The following is a 19,678-nucleotide window of genomic DNA, read 5'->3' on the forward strand; positions in this document are numbered from 1 at the left end:
ACAGGGAGGAAAAGCCGCGGAGATCCCGCACAAGGAGGGGCTGCAAATACAGATCATGGGGATCCGAGGAGGAAAGACCCAGCCTGGGCCAGGCAGGCAGCCAGAGATGTAGCCAGAGCTCTGAGGGTCCATGAGCAGCTTCAGGATGGCAAAAAGCCCCTTCTGTGTTTGGAATGTGGGAAGAGTTTCCGCACGAGCTCTGGCCTGGTCCGCCACCAGAAGATCCACACTGGGGAACGGCCCTATGATTGTGGGAAATGTGGGAAGGGATTCAGAAACACCTCAGATCTGATCAGGCACCAGAGAGTGCACACTGGGGAACGGCCCTACATGTGTGGGGAATGTGGGAAGGGATTCAAGTGCAGCTCCAGCCTGATTCGCCACCAGAGGACCCACACTGGGCAACAGCCCTACGAGTGTGAGGAATGTGGAAAGAGCTTCAGTGTGAGGTTTGGTTTGACCCGCCACCAGATGATCCACACTGGCGAACGACCCTATGTGTGTGGGGAATGTGGGAAGAGCTTCAGCCAGAACCACAAACTGATTGTCCACCAGATGATCCACACGGGGGTACGACCATATGCGTGTGGGGAATGTGGGAAGGGCTGCAGAACCACCACTGAGCTGATCCGCCACCAGACAGTGCACACTGGGGCATGGCCCAACGAGTGTGGCGAATGTGGGAAGGGATTCAGAAACACCTCTGAGCTGATCCACCACCAGACGGTGCACACCGGGGAACGGTCCTACAAGTGTGGGGAATGTGGGAAGGGATTCAGCCGGAGCTCCAGTTTGATCTACCACCAGAGGATCCACACTGGGAAACAGTCCTATGTGTGTGGGGAATGTGGGAAGGGATTCCACAAGAGCTATGGTTTAATCTGCCACCAGAGGATGCACACTGGACAGAAGCCCTATGAGTGTGGGGAATGTGGGAAGGGCTTCACCATGAGGTCCTGTTTGATCCGCTACCAGACAGTGCACACCGAGGAACAGCCCTACAAGTGTGGGGAATGTGGGAAGGAATTCAGCCAGAGCTCCAGCCTGATCTGCCACCAGAGGATCCACACTGGGGAACGACCCTACGAGTGTGGGGAATGTGGGAAAGGCTTCCAGGACACCTCTGAACTAATCCAACACCTGACAGTGCACACCGGGGAACGGCCCTACGAGTGTGGGGAATGTGGGGAGAGCTTCAGCGTGAGGTCCAGTTTGATCCGCCACCAGAGGATCCACACTGGGGAACGGCCCTACGAGTGTGGGAAATGTGGGAAGAGCTTCAGTGTGAGGTCCAGTTTGATCCGCCACCAGAGGATCCACACTGGGGAACGGCCCTACAAGTGTGGGAATGTGGGAAGGGCTGCCATGACACCTCTGAACTTACGCAACACGTGACAGTGCACACCAGGGAACAGCCCTACAACTGTGGGAAATGTCGGAAGAGCTTCAGGCACAGATCCCACCTGAGTGTCCACCAGAGTATTCGCAACAGGGAGAAGCCCTATGAATGTCCTGAGTGTGGCAAGAGGTTTCAGAGGAGATGCAGTCTGCTAAAGCATCAGCAGATTCATGTAGAGGAGAGGCCCTTCCGCTTCCCCTAGTGCAGGAAGGGCTTTAAGAAAAACTCCACCCTCATCACCCACCAGTGGATCCACACCAGGGAGAGGCCCTAACAGTGTCCCCAGTGTGGGAAGAGCTTCTCCCAGAACTCTGCCATGACCCAGCACCAATGGGGGCACTGGCAAGGGAAGCTCTGTAAGTGCCCCGCGTGTGCGAAGAGGTTCCTGTGCTGCTCCAGCTCCATCCCCTCTGTTGGACCCTGTTGGATGCTCCCCAGTGACCCTCGTTGGGCAGAGCCTTGGTGATCCATGGTCCTGGTGATCCATGTTGGGAACTCACCTGGCTGGTGGTCTCCACATCTTCCTGGCTCTCTGTGGGCACCTGGACTCAGCAGGCCAAAAACCCATTGGGATGCAGACTGACATCAGGAATTCATTTGGGACAGCGGATTTTACTTTCCACCCTGTGAGAGTCCGTGTGAGCCTCTCGTCTTTTTCTGCCCAACGACCCTCGCCTGAGGCCTGCGCTGGCCAGGGATGGGAGGAACACCAAGTGACTGCTCCACAGGTGATGCCTACCAGGACTGGTTTTTCATGAAAACTCGTGACAGGGCACTGACTCAACAAAGGTCCCACAGATGGAAGAACAATGGACTGGTCCAGTATGGGCTGCCCTGCGTGTTCATAACAGCAAAGATGGTTTTGTGTGCCTTGAAACGTCCTGTTTCCACCTGTTTCTCAGGGTAACCATCTCCACATACAATAGTCCATAAATCTTCCCACCTTTTGGCCAGAAGCCACTCGCTTTGGGAAAGGACTATAAAAGTGATTTTCTCAGAGGAGACCCCCGAGATCTCCCCACATGGCAACAGACATCTATTGGCTGGCTCCACGAGGATTCGTCTGCCTGTCTTGGTAGCTATAATCCTGACCCCCCTCTCTCTCTCTCTCTCTCTCTCTCTCTCTCCCTCTGTCCCACTATCGCATTTTGGTTGACACTAAATAAAGTGCATTTCTGTAGAAGTAAACTGTTTTTTTCCCCTGCTGTGTCTTTTGCGCTCTGAGATCCCTAAAAGATCCCATCATGACTCCCGCTCGGGTTGGGCAGATCACATCAGAAGCTTTGCAAAAACTATAACAGGAGGAAAGAAATCAGGTAAAAACTCTGCAAAACCTACTAGAGCAGGAAAGAAATCAGGTAGAAACTCTGCAAAACCAAATAGAGCAGGAAAGAAATCACAGCTATTTGCTACAACTATCACATACCTCACAGCATGCATATACACCTAATGAAACAGAAGAAAAGGAAACATATCACATAAAGCAGATATACCCACAGAGAGAACTACTACACATACAAAATTGTGGGGAAAATTGCTGCTCTAAAATGAGACCTCTGGTTAAAACAGAATATAGATACCTGAATGATGAGGATTTTGACCCCCACATAACCTCCAAAGAAATACCATACACTGCTAATGAATTGGCCAAATTAAAGAAAGAATACTCAAGCCCCCCCCCAAGAATCTGAGACCGAGTATGTTTTTAGAATTTCACTCACTGGAGGACATCAAATTAAATGAAGTGAACAAGAAGCCAGTGGATACTGGGGGCCTGGAGTTTTCTTAACAACTGGAAACGCTCGTGTTCCGTGGTCTCTGACACAGCGTGCAGCCTACTGGGCTGGGGGATTTAGCACCCTAAAAAGAGGTGATCCTCTAGCCATAACTGGCACCCCAGACCAACTCCTAAAAAACATTCCCAAAGCTGTCTACTTGCAAATTATACATGAAATACAATTCACTGCTGGCCATAAATCACCTATGCAATTACCTGTAAATGTAAAACAATACCCTTTTCTCTCTGGTGCCAAAGTAGAGATCAAACCGGTTATACAGGACTTGCAAAACTCCCCTGTATGGCCAATCCAAAACCCCAAACCTGACACTGTAGCTGTGTACCAATACATAGATGATGTATTGATAGGAGGAGAAGAAAAAGAAGAAGTGAGGGATGTGCAACAGAAAACAATTTCACACCTAGAAAGCATTGGTTTAAAGATTCCTTCAGGGAAAATTCAAAAAGCTTCTCAGGAAGTGAAGTTTTTGAAGACAGCCACTACTGGGACTGCCCCTGCTGACGGGGTGGCCCAGAAATCCTCAGTAACAGAAGGAACTGTAAATAATCTGGCAATAACAGAAACTGAGATGTTGGGCAACAGCGATGACAAACCTGCCTCAATAATTGAAGTAGCCTCTGCTTTCTCCCCCAAACAATCTTGGTTCACTAATTCTTCATTCACTGATGCTTCTGCTGAACAAATTCTTGCTGTGGGATTGGGTGAGTCTAGAGTTGGGGTGCTGATGGTTATTTGGGGTGTTTTCCAGCTTGAAGTTCAGAGTGCCTCCTTTGCTTGTAACTACACTGACTGTCATTTTGTGTTTAAAAGAGGTACAGAGTGGCTTCCTTCTTGGCAGCAAAATGATTGGGAAGTTAACAGAATTTCTGTCTACATAGTTCCATCATTTTAACCTCCTGCCTCTTTGTGGCATATTCTGTTGTGTCTACTTTTCACAGAATAACACCATGGAACGTGAAGATTAATTGCTGAATCCCTCATCGAACCTGTATAGAGTTATGGCACAGGACCTGTGTTTTATTTTGTGAAGATTCAAAATCAAAATTGAATGTTGTACAATTTTCCCAAAAAACTTATGTGTGGGAAAAAAATACAAAATATAAAGGAGAACTTGATGTCAATGTTGTAACACCTACTACCCAACCACCAGTTATACTGAGCCTGAAAATTTTTGAAATTGGACCTTGGGTAATTCGTAAAGTGGCCAACAGCAAATATTGTTTAATTCAGCAAGGCCTTTTAAATAAGTCAAATTGCCAATGCAAAACAATGTCTCAGTAATTCAGCCAGCTTGTTCACCTTTTCTAGGGGTGGACAAATGACCTGGTTGCAAAACCAGGAGGATCCTTCCAAGAAACAAACAAGAGACATAACTGGTGTTGTGGAAACAGGATGGGGAATTTTAAATAGCATTGATTCAGAGGTATTAATGAACAAACTGGTTGCCACCACCAGAGACCTGACCAAATTGAAACAACCTCTGCAGTCCTCTTTAACAGCCCTGGGGTTGCAACAGTGGTTTGCGTGGGTGCGGAGCCACTTGTGGAGGAATGGCGAGGGGATCAGCCAGACAATCAATGTGATTGATAAAGCATAATCCAACTTTATTGAGAGCATCAGACAGTTTTATAACCCAAAATAGCATAAATCAGCATTATTCATATTAGTATAATCTTAGTGGTTTTTACTATGTATGCCTTCTCTTATTATTGGTTTTTACAAGTGTGAGATAATCACGCCTACTGAATTTCTAGCCAAAAATTTTACGTGCTACCTCGCTGCTAGTCTTGGCTGCTACTTCCCTTATTCTTACACTTATTGCTATATAGTATCCGTCCCAGGGTTATACCTCGCTTGCTACGTGCTTCCCTGGAAGTTAAGGCCTTGACTGAACAATGGACATATGTATTACTTATCGACTAACTCTGCAGATTATGCTAGCTGCATTGCTTTTGCAAAAGTCTCTAAAAAGCAAACACTGCTGCTCAGCAAAATCTGCTTAAGAGCAAGGCCTAGCTACTACTTAGCAGGAGCTGCTCTCCTGCAACAAGGCCTCAGCCGAGCCATATCCACAGTTGTGTCCATGGATTTCTAACCAATTCTCAACACTGGTTATTATCAAACATTTTACCAAATTGGGAAAAGGCAAATGTAAATGATCACAAATTGAGAATTGATGCTCTTGGTACTGCTCAAAACAACATCTCCTTAGCCCTCAGCTGTAGACCATGGTGACAGTAGGGAAACTCATGGAACCAAGCGTCCATTGTGACCAAGCAATGCCTTGTGGAACCAAGGGGCCATTGTTAAACTGTGTGACCTCATGGAGCTGTGAGCCATTGTTACACTGTGGCCACAAGGAGCCAAGGGGGCATTGTGACACTGCCAATTCAAGGAGACCATTGTAATTGAGGAACCCCATGGAGGCAAGAGTCCATTGTTACACTGTGAGGCCCTGTGGAACCAAGGGGACAATGGTGACATTGCAGGGCCTCATCAAACCATGGAGACTATTCTGACACTTTGGGACTCACTGGAACAAGGGGCATTATATCATGGCAGGGCCTCATGGAATCAAGAGCACTACAGTGAACACTGTGGATCTCCATGGGATGAAGGGTCCATTTTGACACCATGGAACCAAGGATACCATTGTGCCACTAAGGAGCCCCATGGAATCAAAGGTGCATTCTTACATGAAATCATGGAGGTCATTTTTACACTTTGAGGCCTTGAGAAATCAAAGGGCCATTGTGGACTTCAGAGCCTTGTGGAGCCAAGGGGACCACAGTGACACCGAGAGTCTCAGTGAAATCAAAGGGCTGCTGTGACACTGTGGGACTCAATGGATCCAATGATCTGTTGTGACACTGCAAGTATTCCTTATGGAATCATGGAGACTATTGCGACACTACAAGCCTCATTGATCCAAGGGGCCATTGTGACACTGCAAGGCCCCATGGGAGCAAGGGACCAGTGTGACGCTATGGAGCCCCATGGAAACAAGAGGCCAGTGTGACACATCTGGGCCTCAAGGAACCAAGGATCCAGTATGACACTGCCATTATGATACTACAGGGACACATGGAAACAAAGGAACAGGTAACAGGTCTGGATGTCTTGCCTGACTGATCCAACTGCCCTTGGCATATCCATGGTCTCTTCTCATGTGCCCCTGAAACACTGGGGATCCCGTGGCACCAAAGACATCACTGTGGCCCTGCTGGGCTGCATGGTCCCAAGGGGCTGGTGTGCAGCAGCAGGGCTATGTAGAACCAAGAGGTCATTGCTGCATTACAGGGCCTGGTGCAGCCAAAGGGCCATTGCGATCCTGCAGGGCACCATGGATCCATGGACACCATTGTGGCATTTCAAGGCCTCATTGAATTATGGAGACCACTGTGACACTGTGGGGTCCCATGGAACCAAAGGGCCATTGTGACCCTGCAAGGCCTCATGGAACCAAGGGGACATGGAACTAATCTGGTGGGTTTGGCCTCCCAGGGACTACCTGACAACCCCAGCTGACTTTGGCATGTGGAAAGTTGCCTCTCATTTACCCCTGTAGAACTGGGGCTATGTGCTTTCCTTCCAATGGAAAAGAACCTTCCCTCTTTCCAGGAACCCTTGGCTGAAATTGGTACTGGCCCTAAAATATTTCTTATATTCAAGGGTTTCTCCCAGGCACAAGCTGCCAGGACAGCCCCTGGTGGTCACAACTCATCGGCCCCTGAGACACTCAGGTACGTTCCCTCCTACCTATTAAAAGAAACCAGCCTTATGGTTCAGGGGCCATGGCCAAAACTGTGATTTGGCCTCCCAAATTCTATCTAGGCAAGGATTCCTCTCAAGCAAAATAAGCTAGAACAGAGAAGTCTGGCTGCTTTAGTTCTTCTGCTGATTTCTGTAGACAATGAACAAAATGTTTTTGCCAACACATTAGAGAGGACCCAGAGATCTCCAAAGATGAGGTTTGCAGTCCACAAGCACATGACCACTGTATAGGAACAAAAAAGCTCTATGCTTAGTGGAGTGGAGAGTGAGGACAGCAGAGGAGTGCCGTGGGAGTGCTTGGAGGGCAGTTTCAGAGATGGTGGATCTTTTTAGCACAATAGAGAGCAGTTGGAGTAAGAAAGAATTAATGCCAGTGGCAGCTGGGGAGGTCTGAACTGGAAAAAAGGAGAAAGAAATTTCTCTTCCAGGACAGGTCTAGGGTGCAACACATCCCTCAGAAGGAGTCTGGAGTAGCCCAAGGTTTTGTGTGGCCAGACAGAGGCAGGCAGGATGCAGAGCTGTCAGCAAAGGAAGGGGCCAGTGAGGTGGGGCAGTTGGGGGATGACGACAGCCTGCAGGGACAGAGGCGCAGGACATGGACACTGTAGGACAGCCTGGGCTGCAGAGGGCACAGAGATGGGCAGCAGCTGAAAGGCCCTGCCAGAGCCAACTGCTGCAGCACTTGGGCCATGGCTGCTGGCCCTGGGCCTGAGGCCAGCAGGGGACAAGTGAGCCTTGCTGTGCTGGGGCCTCATTGCCTCCTTGTCCCTTCTCAGCAGCCTGGCAGGAGCTGCCCCATGGTCCTGCCCTTGGCATTGCACATTCCCAGAGCCCAGTGCCCCAGGAAGAGCCCTGAGCAATGAGGGAGGGACAGGATCTGCCTTGCCAGGTGCTGGAGCTCAGGCCTTGGCCCTTTGCATTCCTGAAACACATCCAGGTTTGCTCAGCATCAGAGACACCTTTCACTTGTTTGTCTCCCCCCTGTCATTAGTGCCACCTGATGCTCTAACTGGAAGCTGGGGAAAATTTCAGTCATATCCCTCAGTGGAATCCATTAAAACTTAGAGGAACTTTGGACTTTCAATTAAATTTTGAGTTCTTGAGAAGTTTTTTGAGCACACTCTCTCAGGGACTGAGTCTGATGTAAACAGCACCAAAGCCCTGAGAGATCATGAAAGTCCTTGTGCTCTGTCTGTGCTGCTGAGTTGGGCCAGGCTCCTGGCACAAAGGCAGCTCCCAAGGTAAACCAAGAAAAGCTTCAAAAAGATATTTCTGCTCAAGAGCAGCTCCTCTTCCAGCCCAGCAGGGCTGAGGGCACTGCCTGCAGGCACTGAGGGGACAGGAGCCAGGTACAGACAGGCTAAAGGCAATCAGGACTGGGAAGACATTGAGCTGAGACTTCACTTGGGGAAACATCTTCACAGCCCTGGAAATGGTGAGTCTGTGGGTGCAGAGTAATGTTCTCTGTGCTGCTGGGAGGGATCTCCTGGAGCCAGCACAGCCCACGGCCTGGGGAATGTGTCAGGAGGACTCTTACAGTTTCTCTGAGGCACAGGAGGAGGAGGAGGAGGAGGAGGAGGAGGAGGAGGAGGAGGAGGAGGAGGAGGATGTGCTGCAGAGCGGGGCTGCCCTGGGCACCGTCAGAAGGACAGGGCAGGATGGCTCTTGCTGCCAGGGATGGCTGCAGGGGCTGAATCTGGGGTGCAGCCAGGGCTGCCCAGGGCTGTCCTGCAGAACAGCTCCTGCAGCCCGCATGGCTCTTGGCCAGCCCATGGCATGTGCCACCTGCCAGGGATAGCTCTCAGCCTGCCTGGCAGCTCCCCATGGGCTGTGGGGAAAAGTTGGAGGTGGAAGGAGCCACCCCCATCAGGGCAGATTCCTCCTGCTGTGGAGATGGTGCTGCATGGCCAGGGCTACTCTCAGCTTTCTCCTCAAGGGAAGGGAAAGGGGCTGTCAGGTGTGTCTGTGTCACTGAGACTCCTGCACTGTCCCACTGGGGATCTGCCTCAGGTCTCCCTCACAAAGTGCCTCCTCACCCTCCTCTGCCTACAGACAGCTGCAGCAGCACCTTGACTTAAAACATCTCTGTCTGAGCTGCCGTTAAGGCCCTGCTAGAAGGGCGATGCCCCTGGGCAGTGCCCTTTGCTGGGAGGGGTCTGCAGGGCAGAGCTGAGCCCCCAAGGCTGGTCTGGGCTCTTGAATCACTGGCAGGGACAAGATTTGGATAGAGAGAAGAAGCTCCTAGTAGGTACAACTCCAGGAATCAGAGAGCAAGACCAAACCTCATATTCTCTTCTCTGTCCATCTGCACAGAGAAAATAAAAGATAATAAGGGAAATTAATTCAAAATTAGGGCATTCAAAAAGGCTACCTTTTTTACAGGTATGTTTTATGTGCAACCACCCTGAATTAGTGGGAGGTGTGATGAACAAATGGCACATTTGGGGGACCAGTAGGTGTGACTACACTGGGGTATACGGAGCCCTGTTTTCCCTCTGGTCTCCCCAGTATTCAGGCTAAGAGCAATGTTGAAGACTCAGCAGCAACAGATAGCCAAACTCAAACAACTTTAGCAAAATTCTCCTACAGGAAGAGCAGTATTTTGAGGGAATTCCTAAGAAAATAGTGTAGAATTGAGTCAAAAAAGTTCATCCCAACTTGTCAATGCTTACTTTGAACAGCTGACTATGTCCAGAGGGAAGAAATGTCCAACAGAAGCTCCATCAGCCACTTCCTCCTGCTGCCATTGGCAGACACATGGCAGCTGCAGCTCCTGCATTTCTGCCTCTTCCTGGGCATCTCCCTGGCTGCCCTCCTGGGCAACGGCCTCATCATCAGCGCCGTAGCCTGCGGCCTCCACCTGCACACCCCCATGTTCTTCTTCCTGCTCAACCTGGCCCTCAGTGACCTGGGCTGCATCTGCACCACTGTGCCCAAAGCCATGCACAATTCCCTCTGGGATACCAGGACTATCTCCTACTCAGGATGTGCTGCACAGCTCTTTTTCTTTATAGTCTTCATTTCAGCAGAATATTTCCTCCTGACCATCATGTGCTACGACCGCTACGTGTCCATCTGCAAACCCCTGCACTATGGGACCCTCCTGGGCAGCAGAGCTTGTGCCCACATGGCAGCAGCTGCCTGGGCCAGTGCCGTTCTCCATGCTCTCATGCACACGGTCAATACATTTTCCCTGCCCCTGTGCCATGGAAATGTCCTGGGCCAGTTCTTCTGTGAAATCCCCCCGATCCTCAAGCTCTCCTGCTCCAAATTCTATCTCAGGGAACTTGGAATCATGGCAGTTAGTGTGTGTTTAGGAGTCATATGTTTTGTGTTCATGGTTTTCTCCTATGTGCAGATCTTCAGGGTCGTGCTGAGGATTCCCTCTGAGCAGGGACGGCACAAAGCCTTTTCCACCTGCCTCCCTCACCTGGCTGTGCTCTCCCTTTTCCTCAGCACTGGGACATTTGCCAACCTGAAGCCCCCCTCCATCTCCTCCCCATCACTGGATCTGTCAGTGTCAGTTCTGTACTCAGTGGTGCCTCCAGCCCTAAATCCCCTCATCTACAGCTTCAGGAACCAGGAACTCAAGGTTGCTGTGTGGAGACTGTTGACTAGACAATTTCAGGAACATCAATTTCTGGCCAATTTCTGCAAATCCCTTGGAATAAACATAATTTCTGATACTTCTTGTTGGTTTCATATTGGAGGTTCTTTTACCTTGTTTTCCCTTCTGTTAATACTGTCCACAAAGAAATGTCATTTTTTGTGCCATTTTGCATTTGGTTTCACTCCACCTTCCCTGTGGCCACAGACTGTGTAAATGAATGCCTGCTCTCTCAGGGGCCTTAAATGAACAAAATGATCTCCTAGAAAAGTTTTCACTGGAGATTCCCATTTTCTTCCCGTCTCTGGAGCTGCAGCAGCAATGTCTGTGTGCAGAGCTGGGGCAGATCAGTGCTGGCACAGCAGCTGTGCCCAGCAGCAGCAGCACTTGGTGTTGCCAGTGCTGCTCCCGTGCCACTGCCCCGCTGCCCTCCTGCCCCTCGTGTTTCTGCAGGGCCTGAGTGCTCTCGGGATCGGGCACAGCCCTGGGGGTGGCAGTGCCGGGGCTGCAGCAGGGACAGGCCATGGCCACTGCTGGGGCAGTGCTGGAGCTTCAGGGCAGGGCCTGGAGGCTCCAGGCTCCTTGGCCAGGCTCTCTCCACAACACTTGGCCAGGCCAATGCTTAGCAGAGAAAACCCTTGTGAGCAGCCCCAGGCTGGCTGTGGGCAGGCTGGGGGCAAACAGCATGGCTGGTGCTCTGCAAGATCCCTGCAAGGGGGAGACCCTGGCAAGGAGCAGCAGAGCAGGGGCTGATCCATCCCCACTGTGCTGGACAGCACAGGGCAGCGTCCCAGAGCGTCCTCATGCACCTGCCAACAACATCCCCCCTCTACAGCCCTGGCCTCTCCCCCAGCTCACACAGGTGCCACATCCTTGCAGGCACAGACATGGCAGCACTGGCTCAGGACCCCCTGTTTGCACTGCACAGAGCAGGTGTCAGCACCCCCATGGTGCTGCTGTGGGGAGATGGAGCTGAGTGAGCAAAAATGCCATCAGTACCTGGGCCAGCAAGGGCTGGGGGATGGCAGGGAAACCACTCAGGTTTGTAGTGGACTCTGCAGTCAGCCAGAAAATTTGTTCCCATGAGCTGTGAGTTTCCAGTCCCACTGCAGACACTCTTGCTCAGAGCCACAGCTGCCTTGTAGCCACCCCCACACAGCCTTGAGCATTTCCTTTGATTCACCTTTTCTTTCTTTTCTCATTCCTGATCCATATTTCTGTCTCTTTCCCAATTCTGTCCCCTCCCCTGCAAACAGTCAATCCTGATTTTGCCATTCCTCTATGGCCTGCACTTCCCATTTCAGTTTCTCAGTTGGCACCATGGGAACATCCCTTGGGGAGCAGGATCATCCTACAAGTGCTTCAGGAATTGCTGCAGTCTCCTGCAGTGCCTCGTGCTGCTCCCTTGCTAGAGGCACCACAGGCCAGGGGGGCACATCTGGGCTGGTGTGTCTGGGTGTGGGGCTCCCTGTTCTGGGCAGTGAGGAGGGGCTGGAGAGGCTCTGCAGGACTGACAGGATGGGCTTTGGGGCTGTGTGGAGAAGCTGAGTGACCTGGGCTGCTGGACCTTGTGAAGAGGAGGCCCAGGGCTCATCCTGCAACTGTTCCAGGTGTGGCTTCAGAGAATCACTGAATCACCCAAGTTTGAAAAGACCTTGGAGATCATCAAGTCCAACCTGTGCCCTGACACCGCCTTGTCTTCCTGAGCCTCCTCCTCCCCAAAATATACATCATCAATTCACTCAGCCAGTCTTCACAGGACTTGTGTTCCAGACCCCTCACCAGCCTTGTTGCCCTTCTCTGGACGCACCCCAGCCCCTCCATGACCTTCCTAAATTAGGGGGCCCAGATCTAGACACTGCACTTGAGATGCTGCCCAACCAGTGCTGACTACAGGGGAAGAATTACTGCCCTGCTCCTGCTGGCCTCACCATTCCTGGTCCAGGCCAGGAGCCATTGACCTTCTTGTCCACCTGGGCACACTGCTGGCTCATGTCCAGCCTCCTGTCCATCAATGCCCCCAGCTCCCTTTCTACCTGGCTGCTGTCCTGACACTCTGTCCCCAGCCCATAGCACTGCAGGGTTGTTGTGACTGAAGTGCAGGACCTGGCACTTGGTCTTGTTAAACATCACCTTGTTGGATCTGAGCCCTGGATTCAGCCTGTCCAGGTCCCTCTGCAGAGCTCTCATACAGTGAAGCAGAGCTCTCATACAGTGAAGCAGATGAACACTCGCAGCCAGCTTGGTGTCACAACATTTCCATGATGCCCTAGAGTATCACAAGTCTCTCCATGATTTCTTGACGTCTGCCAATTTCACAATGTCCCTTTGGTTCCATTTGACCCCTTGGTGTCACAGAATCCCATGGATCCTTGGCCCCCGCAGTGTCACAATGGTCCTTAGTTCCATGAGGTCTCGCAGTGCAGCAATGTTCTCCTTGTTCCTCAGTGTCACAATGGATCCTTGGTCCATCATGGTGTCAGACATGTTTCCTTCATTCCTGGAGTCCCTGAGGAGCAGCACTGGACCCTTAGTTCCATGGGGCCCTGCAGGGTCACAATGGCCCCATCATTACAGAAGGTCCTGCTCTGTCACAGTGCTCTGCATGGTCCCACAAGGCCCTGCAGTGTCACAGTGGCCTCTTGGTTCCAGGAGTCCTCTGAGTGCCACCATGAATTCCTTGGTGCTGCAGTGTCACAATGGAGCCCTGGTTACACAAGATCCTGCAGTGTCACGAGGACCCTTGATTCCATGGGGCACCACAGTGTCACAATTGTTCCCTTAGTTCCAAGAGTCCTTGCAGTGGAACAATGGCCCCTTGATTCCATTGGCCCCAGGCTCTCACAAGGCTCTCTTTTGTTTTGGAGTGTCACAATGGACCCTTGCTTCCCCAGGGCCTGCAGTGTCACAGTGGCCTCTGTGGTTCCACAATGACCCAGAGTGTCACAATGGACTCCTTGCTTCCATGCAGCCCCACAGTGTCACAGTGGCCCCTTGGCTCTGTGGTACCATGTTGTACACAGTGTCACTCTGGTCCTCTCAGTTCCATGAGGCCCTACAGTGTCACAATCATCAGAGAATCACCCAGGCTGGAAAAGACCTTTGAGAGCATCAAGGCCAACCTGTGACCCAACACCACCTTGCCACCCAGACCATGGCACTCAGTGCCATAGCCAGTCTATCCTGAAACACCTCCAGGGACAGTGACACACCCTCCTCTCTGGGCAGTCCAATGCAATGCCCAATCACCCTCTTAGTAAAGAATATTTCCTAATGTCCAGCCTAAACCTCCCCTGGTGCAACCTAAGGCTGTGTCCTCCTCTCCTGTTTCTGTTCCTTGGGAAAAGAGCCTGAGTCCCATCTGGCTGTACTCTCGGGTCAGGGAGATGTAGAGAGTGATGAGGTCTCCCCTGAGCATCTTCTTCTCCAGGATAAACAACCCCAGCTCTCTCAGCCACTCCTCACAGGACTTGTGTTCCAGACCTCTTACCAGCCTTCTTACCCTTCTCTGAACATGCTCCAGCCCCTCCAGGTGCCTCCTAAATTGGTAGACAAGAACTGGACATAGCACTTAAGGTGCTGCCCAACCAGTGCCGAGCACAGGGGAAGAATCACTGCCCTGCTCCTGGTGGCAATTCTGTCCCTGATCCATATAAGTTCTAGGGGTGGGATGAGGGAAATGATGGGGAGGGTGGGGGGACAAAATCTGATCAATTGTCATGTCAGTCATGAAGGGTCTTGATTTTCATATCAGTTCAGACTGCAGTAGAAGGTGCTGGGGGTCAATATCAATTGGACATGGCTGATATCAATCTATAAACAGAAAAGACAACAGGACAAAAGAGTTCTCTCTGTATTGTTTTCAATATAGTATATTTACTTGGAATACACTTCTAAATCTTTCTAATTAACCACAGAAGAATTGAGAACTGAAATAATTCCCAGGGGCCTTTTTTGTTCTGGTGTTTTCAACAAATGTTTATGAACCTTTGTCACTGAAGTCCTGAACTGAGGAGCTCAAGAAAGAAGAGGCCTCTGGAAAAGTAAAATTCATCAATAGCCTCCAAGTGGCTGAGGATCCATCCTCATCAGAGCAGGAATGAACAGAAATGGGCACAGCTTTGTGGCTGCCCCAGCTCTGGGATGGGCCCTGGGCCTGGAGCAGGAGCAGCTCTGCAGGGCCCCAAGGCCAGGGCTGTTGTGCTGGCCTGGGCAGATGGGATGGCAGCAGGGGCTGCAGAGCTCTCAGGAGCTCAGGGAGAGGGGAGCAGGGCACACAGGGAGCCTCCTTTTGCCTTGGCCAAGCATGTTCTCATTCATCACCCCAAAGGGACACACCCACTGACCACTCACACTGACCACACGCAGTGTACCCAGTGACCACCCCCACTGACCACAACCAACTGACCACATCCTACTGACCACAACCCTCTGACCACACCAACTGCAAAGACACCAATGCCCACACCCCACAGACCATACCCACTGACCACCCAACTGACCACACTGCCACTGACCAAAATCACTGACCACCTCCTACTGACCACTCCCACTGACCATGCCACTGACCATTCCCATATGGCAACACCCACTGACCAGACCTCACTGAGCTCCCATACTGACCACAACCACTGACCACGCCCAGTAAACACACTCACAGACCACCTCTGCATACCATGCCTCAGTGACCATAGCCCACTGACCATACCCACTGACCACAACCAGTGACCACACCTATTGACCACAGCCAGTGACCACACCTATTGACCACAACAACTGACTGCACCTACTGACCACATCCTTTGCCAAGTCACCAATGCCCACACCCACTGACCACATCCCACCGAGTTCTCTCACTAACCACACCCACTGACCACATCCCACCGAGTTCTCTCACTGACTGCACCCACTGAACACACTCACTGGCCACACCCACTGACTATAGGCACTGGCCACACGCTACTCACTGCCCTAATGACCATACCTCCACTGAGCACATCTCACTGAACACACCAATGGACCACACCCCAATGACCCCCAAACTGACCATACCCCAGCTGAACATAACCACTGACCACACCCATATCCAAGAAACCAATGCCCACACCCCCCTGACCACACCCACTGACCACACTGCACTGACAAACTGACCATATCTTCACTGACCGCACCAACAATCACATCCCCTGACCACCTAACTGACCACCCCCACCCAACTTCCGAATTGACCACATTCACTGACCACAACCACTGACCATACCCACTGACCACTCTCCAATGGCAACCTATTTGACCAAATCCTCTGGCTAGAAATGCTTACCTCACTCCCTCTGACCACCTGCGCTCGCCACCCCCAGTGACAACCCAACTGACCACACTACCACGGACCACAGCCACTGACCACATCCCACTTCTAACACTTCCAGCACTGACCACACCAAATGGCCACACCCACTGACCAGGACACACTTACCACCCCCACTGACCACACCCACTGTCCATATCCACTGACCACAATCCACTGACCACGCAACTGACTAAGCTGACCACCCAACTGACTATACCCTGACTGACCACATGCCGCTGGCCACACCAACTTGCCACCCCCATCACTGAGCACACCCACTGACCACACCCACTGCCCAGACACCGAGGCTCACATCCCACTGAGCACACCATTGACTGCTCAACTGACCACACCTCACTGACCACACCTACTAATCACACCAACTGACCACCACAAGGACCACTGCCCACTGACCCTAACCACTGACCACACCCGATGACCACACCCACTGACCACACCCACTGGCCACACCTCACCAGCCACTTACACTGACCACACCTATTGGCCATACTCACTTCCCATTCCAATGAGCACAACCACTGACCACACTTCACTCCCCTCCTTAATGACCACACTTACTGGCAACACCCACCAACCACACCTCACTGACCACTGCAATGACCATGGCCCACTGACCTCACTCACTGACCAAACCCACAGACAACACCCCAGTGACCAAACCACTGACCACATCCCCACTGACCACCCCCATTGACCACATCCCACTCACCACCTAACTGAACACTCCAACTGACCACACCTATTGCATCAATTCAGGTTGTGGTGGGAGACAGAGATCACACGAACCCTCAGTGATCCATATGACAAAAGCTTTCTTTATTGTTTGGGACTCTTCTTAATCGAGGGTTTGAATGTCCCAGATAAACACATGTGATTGGTTGGGGTCTTAACACAACCATTTCCCTGGCCAATGATGCATCTGCACTTCGGGTTCAATGCATTGGCTGGGATCCTTTCTATGTGTTCAAATCCATCAGTTCATCTCTCATCCAGGGACCCTGTTACTTCTAGGCTGCTGTGATGGTTTGTAAAGATTTCCTGAAATTTTTCTCAGCCAGGACCTGGGCAGCCTCCCATGGACCTGACAAGGACCAATTGGTGTCTGATTTTTAATATTGAAACACTGTTACACTAACACAGGCCAGGGAATCACAAATGGGACGGGACTGCTGTGGAACGTCTCTCAAGCTGCTTTATTATTTTTTCTTTCCTCCCAAGCATCAGTGTCATTACAAGGTTGGAACAGCAGGAAGATGCCAGCAGCTCATGTTCTCAGCAACAGCCAGAGAATAGTGATGTTACAATGCACTTGGAAAGCTTTTTGACCAATCACAAAAAGCAAAAGCATGATGACAATAGTTTCATCCAACCACTGTAAGTGCATGTACCTTCGGTTGAAACAATACTTGCTTATTTTGAATACAATACCTACTTGTAAGCCTTAAAATACAAAGCACAGAGCTGCATTATTAAGCTTAGACATTCCTAATATCTTGCTAGATATACTTTTCTGCATCTTACAGAGTTATTCTAGCCAAGCGTTAATACACAGGCCATTGCTCTATTTGTCCTTGATTTCTACATGTCATATAACTTTTCTGCTGATATGCCTTATGTTTTCTGCTTTGCTCTAATTGCAGTTCTGTTGTCTCTGAGGCCTGGTTTTTTGCAGCTTTCCCACATCCTTCTGATTTTAAGGATTCCCATATTACACCAATGAGAAAGGTTCTTTGTGAAACACACATGTAAAGGTGAAAAAACGCTGAGAAAGTTCTCTTTTGCTTCTGGCCTCAGTACAGGTAACACTGGCCCAGGCCCCTCCGTGCAGCCCACAGGCCTGGCCGGGCCTGGGCCAGGGCCGGGCTCTGACTCTGGGCCCCGTTTTCAGCAGGGTCCCAATAGAAACGGGGAGGGGAGGCCCACGCAGCTGCCAAGATCTTAGATTCCCCCTGGCACAGCCAGGGAGCCCATGGCTCAGTAGAACACCGAGCTGACATTCAAACCCTGCCCTGCCCTGGTCCACGGGGCCTTTTTCCCACCGGGAGAGCGGCTCCGGGTGGCCGGGCCCCCCTGGGCAGCGCAGCCTGGGGCAGACACAGCTGGGCCCGTCCTGGCAAGGGACTCACCCTTCACCTGCTGGGCAGGGGAAGGGAAACCCATCCGCCCGTGCCTGGAATTGAATGCAGCAAACACCAGAAAACAGCCATGCAGCCAGAACAACCACCACCTCTCTCTGGCTGGGCCCTTACGATCCCATCCCAGTCCCAGCTGGTCTGAAATGCTCCATCCCAACTGCTCCAGCTGCTGCCTGAGTGAGATATTAACTCTTTCATTGCCCAGAATGAGACTTGCAGACACATTGTTCTCTGTCCTGAGTGAAAGAAAATGGCCAAGATGAAGATATGCACAGAAAAAGCATGAAAACACCAAGGTCAGACAAAAGGAAGAGTCAGGCCCCAGATGAGGGAAAGAGGAGAGTCATGGACTGAAATTTCTCTTTTTAAGCTATGGAGAAGAGACTCGTTTCCCTATAGCACATAGAGATTACAGGTTTAATTGTAGATATGAGCAGAGGCATTTGTGCTGAAATGAGCAGATGTTGAAACCGTTGTGATCCCATAAGTTTGAATAAAGAGGAGAGATGAAGATTCCTGCTGCCCCCCAGCAAAGAGAAGAAGAAAGACCTCTGTTTTCAAAGATGAAGATAGCTTTTGTTTGAACTGTTATAATGCTTAAAGTGTGCCCCATAAGTTGATATGGTCCTCAGTAATGTTATGGGAAACCTATTTAGCAAGAAGGATTTTTACATAGTGATCTTGCAATATATGAATATAATGTATTATATTATGTATAATTATATATTATGTATATATTATATAATATATATATATATTATGTATATATTATAATGTATTATGCAGTACTGTAGAATAAGCAATGTTTGTAGGAGCAAAATAATAAAGCTCAAAATGGACTACAGACAATAGGGACACAGATTACTTGATCATATCATTATAACATCCAACAAAAGCAGGACAGCCCAAATTAAAAACTTAATAGACCTAGCTGTTGATGCTTGGCTAGCAAGTAATGGACATGGCTCAGCTGAGGCCTTATTAGCAGCCCATGAAAATGGCTCATCTGAGGATTCATGGCAAGAATCTAGCTGCTAAACTGCACATATTAGCAAGATAGGCTATAGCAGCCTATTCATAAAATTTATACTACTGCAGCTAGAGGATGTGCGAGAAGGAAGAGATGGTTAGTTTGTTGCTATATGGAGAATAGATGCAGTAGCTTTGCTGCTAAAAAGTACATATACAGACATAGCTGAAAAAGCAGAAGGGGTGGTCATCTCACTCTTGCAAGAGCCAATAATAGGAGAGGCGTATGTACCTCAAACCAATGAAATTATGCCAAATATGCTTAGTCATTGTATTTTGGATTATTAATAGAGATGATGCCTTCAATAAATGGAACTATGCTTTATCAATCACATTGATTGGTTGCATATTTCCCTGGCCAAACTTCCCCCACATTTATCTACTCCTTTCACCAGAAAAAATCTTGCCAACTGGTAGGAATTGCTAGAGACAAGGCTTTCAAACCAGTCCCCAGTATGATTAGCCCAATGTCCCTGCTTAAATCCATGCATGCTTGTATTAGAAGGAGTGAGCTATTCTGACTCCCCTGCCGCCTTCCCTTTTTTTTTTTGTAGTAGGTCTTTGGGC

At 50.3% G+C, this 19,678-nt stretch overlaps 1 protein-coding gene across 1 annotated transcript; it reads left to right on the plus strand.

The window, feature by feature from the left end:
- Positions 1 to 8,208: 8,208 nt before the first annotated feature.
- LOC306816790 (olfactory receptor 14I1-like) lies at positions 8,209 to 12,285 on the plus strand (the record flags this gene model as incomplete). Its single annotated transcript, XM_079333252.1, has 3 exons — positions 8,209 to 8,407; positions 9,654 to 10,570; positions 12,190 to 12,285. Exons 2-3 carry the CDS (start codon positions 9,677 to 9,679, stop codon positions 12,283 to 12,285), a joined length of 990 nt encoding a protein of 329 aa, XP_079189378.1. The 5' UTR covers positions 8,209 to 8,407; positions 9,654 to 9,676.
- Between the last annotated feature and the right edge of the window lie 7,393 nt (positions 12,286 to 19,678).

This window comes from Erithacus rubecula (genome assembly GCF_903797595.1).
Source record: "Erithacus rubecula genome assembly, contig: scaffold_88_arrow_ctg1, whole genome shotgun sequence".
Classification (NCBI taxonomy): domain Eukaryota; kingdom Metazoa; phylum Chordata; class Aves; order Passeriformes; family Muscicapidae; genus Erithacus; species Erithacus rubecula.